Source organism: Sorex fumeus, unplaced genomic scaffold (genome assembly GCF_029834395.1).
Source record: "Sorex fumeus unplaced genomic scaffold, SorFum_2.1 ptg000024l, whole genome shotgun sequence".
In the NCBI taxonomy this organism is placed as follows: domain Eukaryota; kingdom Metazoa; phylum Chordata; class Mammalia; order Eulipotyphla; family Soricidae; genus Sorex; species Sorex fumeus.
This window is the reverse complement of record NW_026606081.1, coordinates 52049343-52059668: the sequence shown is the minus strand read 5'-3', so window position 1 is coordinate 52059668 and position 10326 is coordinate 52049343. Positions and strand designations below refer to the sequence as shown.

General features: G+C 59.6%; 1 protein-coding gene across 1 annotated transcript; it reads right to left on the bottom strand.

Annotated features, from left to right (window-relative positions):
* Positions 1-2066: 2066 nt before the first annotated feature.
* LOC130023400 (beta-defensin 106A-like) lies at positions 2067-9880 on the bottom strand. The gene is made up of 3 exons (XM_056113906.1): positions 9832-9880; positions 8588-8716; positions 2067-2134 (listed from the first exon to the last, which is right to left on the bottom strand). The coding sequence occupies exons 1-3, from the start codon at positions 9878-9880 to the stop codon at positions 2067-2069; spliced, it is 246 nt and encodes an 81-aa protein (XP_055969881.1).
* Positions 9881-10326: the final 446 nt, after the last annotated feature.

Sequence of the window (10326 nt, the reverse complement as noted above, 5' to 3'; positions counted from 1 at the left end):
AGGGAGCATGGCTGAGGGCCGGGGCAGCGGCAACCCGGCCCGGTTCTGTGCCCAGCAGCGCCTGGCCCCTGAGTGCGGGGTCCACCCCAAGGGCCCTGGCACACCAGGGTGTCCTGGCTCAGCCTTACACACCATCCCCCACTTGCTCCTGCGGGGCCCTGCCTGGTGGTCTGGTTCCGGGGGGTCGGGAGCAGGCATGCGGCCCCCGTGGTGTCCTGCTAGGCAGGGCCTGAGGAGGTGCCTGAGCAGAGTGCCAGCATCTCCCACACTGAAACCTCTTCCATTCGTCCCCAGAAAGCCTCACACCTCAACACAGCACAGTTGATGCCTTGTTCACAGTGGCATCAATGCTGCCAGGGACGGAGAGAGAAGTGAGACTAAAGCCCTGGGCTCCCAGCTCCTGGCTCTGTGTGAGCACAGCAGGAGGCACAGACAGGGCTGCCCAGCTGCAACCCAGCACTGTCCATTTCTCCCTCTGTCCCTCCTTGGCTCCTTAGGGAGTGTTTTTCCCTCTCCCTGCAGCTCTGGGAAGGAGACGTCCCCCCGTGATGACGGGAAGGAGGGTGACACAGCTGGCGTTAGTTGAGCTCATACTACGCACGGGGTGCCAAGCTGAGCAGTTCATACTTGTTGAGTCACGTCATGGTCCAACCATGCGGGTACAGCCTTACCTGCATGCCACTGACCAGGAAACCAAGACGGGGGCTAAGAACATGCCCGTGATCGGAACACTCCCCTACTTCCTCCTCAGGGGCCCTCCTGAGCACACGGGCTCTCGGGGTGGGGACTCGCCATGCCTCAGGTCACACGGCTTCTAGCTTCCTTACGAGTAAAACCACGGCTGCGTTTTCCCGACCCTGTAGTTACTCGGGGGTCATCACTATGCGGGTAATGGCTCACACTTTCGCCTCACTGCACCCTGTAATCACACCTTCCCTCTTTCTAGAAGCTCCTGAGAGGGCTTTGTGACGGAGCCAGGAAGCTGGAATTTTTCCTTCTGATTTGTCCCTTTCCCTAATTGCCCAAACACAGTCACTCACCTTGTCCAGCCAGTGGCCTCTGCTCAGGCTGTCACACTGTTCACCTCAAGCCCGGGGTGGTGCTCTGTGTGGTGCCGCTCCGGTCAGCGATTTTGGAGGACACCTTTGTCGTTGCACTCAGGCGAGCACCAAACTCCATCCTGAATCTCTGGCTGCCTTTCGTAGGTGGCATCTTTCTCTCTGCATTGGTGAGAAACCCGCACGCCCGGCCTGCAATGCTTTCATTCACTGGGATAACCAGACATGCTTGCGAAGTAAAAATTTCAAAGTTAGGAGCAGAAAGGAAAATAATGGCAAAAAGAAGTAAAGCCAGAAATTGTAAGCACAGAGAGTATCAGCAAGTCGAGTTGGCAAAGGATGGAGAGATAGCAGGGGCAGTGGGAATGCGTCCAGGACTGGACGGATGTGATGGTACCTAATGCCAGAATGCTCGAGAGGGGCTGTGTGGCCAGAGGTGGGTGTTGCGGAGGACAAACAGCCGCTCGCGTCTCTACAGGAAGTGGAATCGCAGGAGCGGAGCAAGAGTCCGGGCCCCTGCAGGCTCCAGCCCCTGCTCACACTGGTCCCAAACATTTGCAGGGCTCCCTGTGGAGCAGAAGCACAGGTCTCCGTGGCCAAGAGAGGGATGCATGGCTGCCCTTCACACAGCAGCGGTGCTCCTGAAGGGACAGGCGAAGCCAAAGAGACAGGCCAGGAGGGAAGGCCCTTGCTCTGTGGGTGGCTGGGGTGGCTCTGACCCGGCTTTGACTCCCAGCCTCTGCCAGGAGCGGCCCTGAGCACAGAGCCGGGAACTCTTCCTGCAGAGAGACACAGACATGAGGAACAGGGTCGCCCAGAAGCTGGAACAGAGCAGCCGTGTCTGGGAAGGACAGCAGCTGCAGAAGCCAGTGGAGGGGCATGCGGGCCTCAAAGGCAGAGAGACACGGTGGGTGGGCGGGAGGCGGACAGGAGGCGGGCACACCGCTCTGGACTCAGGTTGGCGACGGCACTCCTGGCAGGCTCCGACCTGCTCAGGAATGTGAAGCCTTACAGGGCCGTGGGACTTTCCCGGTCCACAATAACACAGCGGCTCTCTGGAACCCCAGGGGCAAACGCTAGAAGGGAGCAGCATGCGTCAGACCACCCCAGGGTGCCTCTGCCCACTTGGCAACAGCCTCTCCAGGGCCAAGGGAGAGACGGTGGTGCTGCCCTTTGCCCTGCAGTGGGGCTGCTTCCACAGCCCTTCGTGTTTGGTCCCCCGGGAGTAGCTGCAGCCAAGTCCCGCCCCACCCCTCTGTGCTGGTGGGAGCTCTGGGGCAGGAGTTTGGGGGCCTCGGGGTCCCCACAAAGCAATCTAGCTCTGTGGGCTGGGGGCCGGAGTGGAGGCGGTGCCGTGCGCAGGATACAGGGGTGCAGGGGCGGCAAAGTCCTTGCCAGTGACACCATGGAGATCAGAACCAACGCAGACTCCCCCGCATGGAAACCATCTTGGGTGTGGCACTCAGCCAGTAGCATCCACATGGCTGGTCGGATCCTCTGCAGGGTCTGAAGTGGGGAGGTGGGGGGGAGGGGTAGGAGGACTTGGGCCAGTCTGGCTAGGTTAGGAGGAGGGAATTGTTGGGGTCAAATGGGGTTTCAGCCGCAAGGGGCTCACGGCTGCCTGAGTCCGCTCTGTGGGAGGCCGTTCAGCTGCCCTTACGCCCTTCTGCATCCCTGGGCTTAGCCTGGGGCTTCCCCATGGATGTGGTGGAGAATGGGCAGCGAGGAAGCCCTGGCCCGCTCCACCCGCTGACCCTGGCTTAGCACTGGGTCATTTACCCGCAGCAAGAGAATTTTAGTCTAATGATGCGGACGCCTCTGGGAACTCTCCCCAGCCTTCTCTTGGGAGAGTTCTGGGGTGTCTGCATCAAAAGCCTTTGTGATTGCTGCCTATAAATATTTTGGGGGCTTTGCTGGACACTCAGTCTCTTGCGACTCTTCAACTCTCCCATCACAAACAGGCCCATGGCACGGTCCCAGGGAAGTGTCCTCTCCAATGCAGGCCACTGCAGCAGGAGCCCGAGGCCTCTGAACCCAGCAACATTCCCTAGCCAGCGCGTCAGCGGGAAGGCCGCTCTGTCCGCCCCTGCTCTCCTGCCCGCACTCACAACCAGTACAGGCCTGGATGTACTGGTGCTCGTTCCCGACACATGGGGGGCTCAGGCAACTCTTGGCCTTGCCTGCTGACTCCGGAGAGACCACCTGCCATGCTCTGAGCTGCCCATGAGAGTCTCATGGTCAGGAGCCCAGGGCCAGGGCAGCCTGACCCGGGGGTTGGGGCAATGATCTTGAGTAGATGCAAGATTATTTGGGGGGATTATCTCCAGTGGAGGCAATTGAGACTCACACCTGTTGCTTTGCCCAACTCCCTCGAGGCCAATAGAAAAGGCGCCTGGTTTGTGGGGGTCTCGGAGGCAGGGGTCTGAGTATCCCTCCTCGGTATCGAGTGCAGTAAACCGGCCTTTGCTCTTGCTAATGCGCCTCCTGGCATTGGGACAGTTTCCTCATCATCAGCCTCCCAGGGGAGGGGAAGATCATCTTATTCCCCAACAGAGCCAAGAGAAGCTCCCGGCAATGGCCACTGAGACCCCAAACCCAGCAGCCTGCAAGAGAGCCATGCCCCAGCAGCCACGAGTGAGCTCGGAGAGACAGTGGGCTGCAGGGTGCTAGAGCTCCCTGGCCCAGAGGCACCGCTGGCCCAGTTTCCACAGCCCAGGAGGAGATCACGCCAGCACCCTCTCCCCAGCCACTACAGTTTGGGGTGATTTACCTCACAGCGATGGGCAACAGTTATAGCGTGGGGTCCAGAACATGGGTGCACCGCATCTCTGATACCCTAGTGGGGAAGGGGGGAGAGAGTCCTGCCTTGTCAGGTTGTTGGACATACGTTTTCCCACAGCATCCATCAAAGCTGTGAAGGGGTGAACTGTTTCTTTCCTTGCCGTTGCCCCTGTCAGTCACTGAAGCAGCTCTGGGGACCTTCGGATGCTGTGCTGATGTGTGTCAGCCTGAGAGAAAAGGACACTCGCTGCACGGAGCTTCTCCCAGCCCCTGCCCTGCCCCCCCCCCCCCAACCACCTTAGCAATGGACTTTGACCTAGGTAGTAGCCCCACGAGGGGGCAGGTTGGAGAAACCCTATAAAGCCACCTTGAACAAAGGGAGGGCACATATGCTGTCCTGGCCATTTGCCGCTTGTGTCCATGTGGCTGGGCACATGTGTCACCCACATCTCCCCTTTTGAGCTGCGGGCTTTCATGCTTTCCTGTCTAATGCTGGTGTGTGTGTGTGTGTGGGGGGGGGGGAGGTCTCTGCACCCTTGGGGAAGCTCACGCACTGTCTTGAGCGTTAGTCAACTCTCTCTCTCTCTCCTTCCCTTCACACACCTCCAAATAAAATCGGCTCTTACTTCACCGCTCATCTACTCTTGAAATTCTTTTCCGCTGGTGTCCATCGGGAAGAGGACAGACCTGGCTGTACTGGTGTCCATCGGGAAGGGGACAGGCCCGACTGTACTGGTGTACATTGGGAGAGGGGACATGCCCGTCTGTACTGGTATCCAATTGGATAGTGGGCAGGCCTGGCTCTCAGTGCACAGGACATAGAAACCCGTGAACTCGACATTAGTGTCCACTGCCTAGGACCCACCCCCAGATTCTGAGAAGACAATCTGTTCCCGTGTCCCAGGTCCCGGTGCTTCCTGCTGCTTCACGGTGGGGGCCCACAGTCAGGGGGAAGAAGTATCTCCCTCAGGCTTGGCCACCAACAGGAGGGTACCCCTGGTCATTGCCCAGTCTCTGTCTGTGAGTGTGTCTGCCTGACTGTCCATCTGTCTGTCTGCCTGTCTGTTTGTCTCTCTTTCTCTGTGTATATGTGTGTTTGTGTGTGTGTGACCTTCTCTATCTATCTGTCTATCTGTCTGTGTGTGTGTGTTTGTATGCATGTGTGTGTATATTTGTGTGTGTGTGTGTGTGTGTGTATGTGTGTGTCCCTCTCTGTCTGCCTGTCTGTCTGTGTTTCTCTTCCCCCATCCACCCCCTCTATTTCTCAGCAGACAGAGAAAAGCCCCTTGCTTTCCTTCTCCCTTCCTCTTTGGAGGGTCACCTGCCCCCATCCAGGAAGAAAGACTGAGCTGCAGGAGGGAAGCCTTTGTAGAAGATTCTAGAACCCAACCGTCCTTCTGGAAGAATGGAGCCAGAACCACCCACAGCTGCTCTCAGTCCCTCCCTGCAAACCGCCCTGCGGGAGAGGGTTAGTGAGGGGGCAGCTGGGGCATGAACCCCAGAGGGCTCAGGGGCTCCCTCCAGGCTGTACTGGGCAGGGGGTGACCCACTGCAGTGCCTGCCTGACCCCAGGAATCTGGACAGCAGCAGAGCCCCTCCAGGATCCCTGGGGAGCCAGTGAGGGTAGCTGCTGGCCAGGCTCTGACAAAGCTGCAGCCCCATGGACCCCTGCTTGTCCCGAGGGCCTGGGGTGCCAGTCTGGGGCTCGTAACTGCGGTTCCTTCTCTGGGTGCTCTTGGGGAGGGGACATGGTCGGGCTCCTCCACCCCCAGCCAAGCTCTGTCCAAGGCGGGTGCCAGCATCACTCAACGCTGCTGGTGGCCTGTCCCTGCTGCCCTGCTTCCCAGGGACCATGGCTCCGGAGAAGGGAGGTCCCGGCCCGAGCGCCAAACTTAGCCCTGCGTCACCAGCTGGACTGGATTCCGGGGCCCTCCAGCCTTCCGGGAAGGCCCTACTGCATCCCTGAGGCTGTCCCGGGCCTGTCACTGTGTTCCCAGCACCCCGGCCGATCTGGGCCCGAGCTGCAGGCTCACTGAGGTGGGAGGAAGAGACTGGCCAGGCCTCACCTGCCCTGCTCTGGACTCCTCCAGGGCCCTCTAGCTGGACGATTCTGAGTCTCCTCCCTCCCCTCTCCTCCCCTCCCCTCCCTCCCTCTTTCCCCTTTCTCCCCTCACTTCCTTCTTTCCCTCCTCCCTCCCCTCCCTCTTCTCCCTTTCTCTCCTCTCTCCTTTTTGTATTTTTTAATTTTATAAAGTAGTTCACAATATTTGATTATATTTAATATTCAAACACCCATCCCACCACCATGACACCATTCCACCACCGTATTTCAGATGTTTCCATCCTGAACCCCAATCTTTGTCCCAAAGCAGAACCAAAATAATATATTTTATACTGTTTGTTATGAAAAACTGCTGAAAATTCTACAAATAAGTATCCTTAGAGGAAAGAGGGTGACGATTGCTATATATCACCCAGGGACCAGTAAGCCTTTCTATAGGAGATCACTAACATGTTGTTGAAGGTTGAGCCTTGTGTGCTTACACACACACACACACACACACACACACACACACACACATTTATATGTTAAAAAAAATTCACTCTGATATTGGTTGCTTACTACTGTGAACCCCATCAGATGTGGTGTGGTACTCTTAGAGGATGGGTAGGGTGTGTGGCATGAAGTGTCCAGGAATAGGATCACTGGTGGGTGAGGCTTGGCCCGAGTGTGTGGAGAGCGGGTGCGAGTCGGTGGCTGTTGAGTTCTGGAGATTTTCAGCTGCTGGGGCTGGGTCCCTTGGGCTGGGAGGGCTCGCACTGGCCCCCTCTGGTGGCCAGTGAGCCTCTCTCCCTTCTCTGCTTCCTTCCTCCCGTCTCCCCTCTCCTTTCCCCCCGCCCTCCCTCCTTCCCTCCATCCTTCCGTCCTCTCCCTTCCTCCCTCCCTCCCTCCTCCTCTGCTTCCTCCCCTCCCTCCTCCTGCAGAGGCTCATAGGTTGTGGAGGTAGAATGATACTCAGGACACCCAGACAGAGGAGGGGCCCGTGGGGTCCCAGACAAGCCCCTAACAGACCGCCCTGTGCCTGGAGATTCTGGGGTGAGGGCCCGAAGTTCAAGTCTCACCCCAGCCTGGGGGGGTCCTGCCCAGCTGGCTCCTATGTACTTGTACCCGTGGCCCCACACCAGGCTCTGAGGGTTGGGCCAGCTGGGCCTCGAGTGAGTGGGCTATGGGGGCCGAAGGGCTGGCGTGTGCCCCCAGCTGACCACGTCCTGCAGAGATTCCTGGGCCGTCCGAGTCGGCTCTGGCCTCTCCTGGGCTGAGCAGAAACTGCCCCTGCCTGTGGCCACCTGAGGGGTGGGCTGGGCCCCTCCAGCACCCCCTGCTGGGGATGTGCTGACCCTGGGGGGCAGCAGAGAGCTTCATGGGTGCCCCCCAGCCCCAGCCCCAGGGGAGTGGCCCAACCCCCTGCTCTGGCTGTGGCCCCCTGACTGGAAAGGGGCCGGCCGGAAGCAGCAGTCCCCTCTCCCGGCGAGGGGAGATGCTATGAGTGTCCCCCTGCCACCCCTGCCAGCCTGTGCTTGCGTCCACTCCTGGTGTGTGAGTCTGTGCTCACTGGGGGTGCTCAGGGGTCACTCCTGGCGGGCTCAGGGGCTATCTGGGGTGAGACCATGGCAAGTGCCCGGCCTTCTGTGCTCCAGCTCCGGTCCTCGAGTCCCTTCATTGCCACAGCCCATGGCAACCCTTGTAGCTGGGTGAGACCCACCCAGGGCCTGCCTTTATGCCCACCACCCACCACCACCGCCCACCACCCACCACACACCACCACCCGCCTAGCTCCATCTTTGGGCAGAGCCAAGGTCGCCCTCTGCTGGTCAGCGTGGGTGCTGCTAGACCCCATCCTCTGACGAGAAATCAGACTCTCAGACTTGTACTTGATCATTTTCACCCCTAGTTTTGGGGCCACGGCTGGCGGGATTCTGGGGGCTATTCCCGTGTGGCGCGCGAGGGCCCTGTGTGCTGCTATGAAGAAACCGGACACCACCCGAGCGCCTTAACCCTGCATGTCTATCTGGCCCCAACTGGATCATTTCCTGAGGAGGAAACGGAGGCTACAGAGATAAAGCACCTGAGAGGCCGCGAGGTTCGTGCTGGGCTCAGCCTGACCGTCCCCACCACGGAGAGGTGTCCTTGGACACAGTAGGGATCCGGTGCGCTTGACTAACCACAACCAAACCACTATTGCTGGAGAGGCTGTGCCCGCTGGTATGGATGGTGAGTGTCCCTGCCAAGCAGGTCTCCCTGTGCATCTGTCTCCCATCAGAGGCCTCAAGGGGCCTTTGCTTCACCCGCTGGCCCGAGGCTCTAAGTGAAAGACACAGGAAAGCCGGGGCAGGCTCTGGGTGCAGGAGGCTGAACCTGATGGATGATAAACATGAAAAGAGCCACCCGGCATCACATCAGCCCCTCACCATGGCATCTCCAGTCCCATCTGGGGCTGTAGGTGTCTGGGGGTTGGCAGGAACTGGGAAGAGCTTGCTGGGTCCTCTTAGAGGCACTCTTGGGTCCCTCGGGGACAGTCCATGCCACCAACAGAGACACAAGCCTGTCGCAGGTGAGAAAAGCCCGTGGTCAGCGGGGAACACAGCCCCTGATCTTTATTGTGGTGCCTGCAGGAGTGGGGCTGGGGGCAGACGGCGCGGGGTCTGGGCGTGGGGCCCCACGGGGAGCAGAGGCTTAGGAATCTCGCATGGCTGCAGCAGCAGACAACAGGACAGGGAGCGGCGGCACAGGCCCACAAGCTCTTCGCTCTTCTGGCAGTGCTCCTCACAGCGGCCCTTCATCCGGGAGCACCTCTCGTCAAAAAACTCACTCCTGCCTGGAAAGGGAAAGGTGGTGAGGGAGAGGTTAGCCTCACACTGCCCGTCACCGGGAAAGCGGGAACTGCTGGGGATTTCCCTGGGCGTGTCCTCTCCTTCCACAGAGGGGGCACCGGGCCCCCCTCCCTGCCCAGGCTCTGTTAATTCTGGACACGGCTGACTCTTGGGACATCAGGCTGGATGGGGGACAGCCTCAGGGCCGCCACTGGCCACCTGGAGCAAAGGCCAGAAGCTCGCAGATGTTGGTTCCAAGTGCATGCAGATCCCTTCCCCAGCAAGCGAACGAGGTCCGGCTCCGTCCACTAGGAGCAGGGGACATGGGACAGCCTGGGGCCTACACACCCCCTTCCTGCCCTACTGGCCAGGCCCTGCAGAGCCCAGGCTCAGGGTCCAAGGAGGAGAACCTAGGTGCAGCCTCAGGGGAGCGAGTCCCAATGGGAAGGACATTCTGTCACTGAGCCAGAACACGGGCTCAACCCCCTGCCCTGCTCTGGACATCCCAACAAGCTGGGCTCTCGTCACCCCTGACCTTCTCCCTGGGAACAGACCAGCTGTGCCTTCTGAGGGGTCGAGCTTCACACGCAGCAGCCCTGGGCAGGAGCCTGGCCACAGGGTTCCCAGCCCACATTCCTGCCCTGCCAGCCCAGAAGTTTCATTCCCAGGGTCACTCAGCTTGGGAGGACAGAGGGTCCCGGGAGAAGCTGGTGTGGAGCTGGAAGTGCGGTCCAGTTTGCGAGGCTTGGGGACAGTCCATCTAACACCATGTGCCTGAGAAACAGCGTTTTCTACTCTCCTGCTGAACCTACTGTCCTGTTCAGGGCCATCTCGGTGCCCTTGGTCACACTCTCTCCTCCCCATCTCTGACGACTCACTGCTGTCCTGGCCTTCTGTCCATGGCCTGGAGATGAAGCCAGCCCCTGGCCCTACTTCCACGGTGTCTTTCTGAGACACCAGGGCACCCCTTAATAACAGTGCCAGGAGACAGGCCCAGCAGAAGTGGCACTAGGAGTGTCATCCCTGACAGCCAGTGCCCTCTAGGGCCAAGACCAGGGCCACTGCCTCCCATGGGAGTCACACGGACAATCACAGCAGAGTCCCCGGCCAGGCGCCTTACCTGGGGCCACCCAGGAGAGGAGAGCCAGGAGAAGCAGCAGTGTCCTCATGCTGGTGGCTCCGTGGGGCTCGGCGTTCTGAGGACAGCAGCAAACACCCACCCTGCTCCTGCCCAGCCGATAGCATCTTGACCGCTGACCCACAGTAAGAGGGAGGCGTTTTGTGCCATGCGGCTGCAGCCCACACAGCCCAAAATGTCCCTTGGTTCCAGCCCTTATTGCTCTGGTTCTGAAACAGGGCCGGGAGCACAGAGCAGCCGATCAGAGCAGCAGGAACGAGGGTCCTGGGACCCGCATGTTGGCTCTTGTTGCAGTTGGCACCGGGAGCGAGTCACTGCCTGTGAGCACTGTGGGGTGAACACTCCATGTTCCAAGCTGGTACACTGGGCTGGATGGAGTCTAGATCTCAGCCCTGAGCCATCTCAGCTGTGAGCCCCTTGATCACTTGAGGGTGTCTCATGTCTTTACTAAAAACTGTGACTCTCCATCAGGACAGA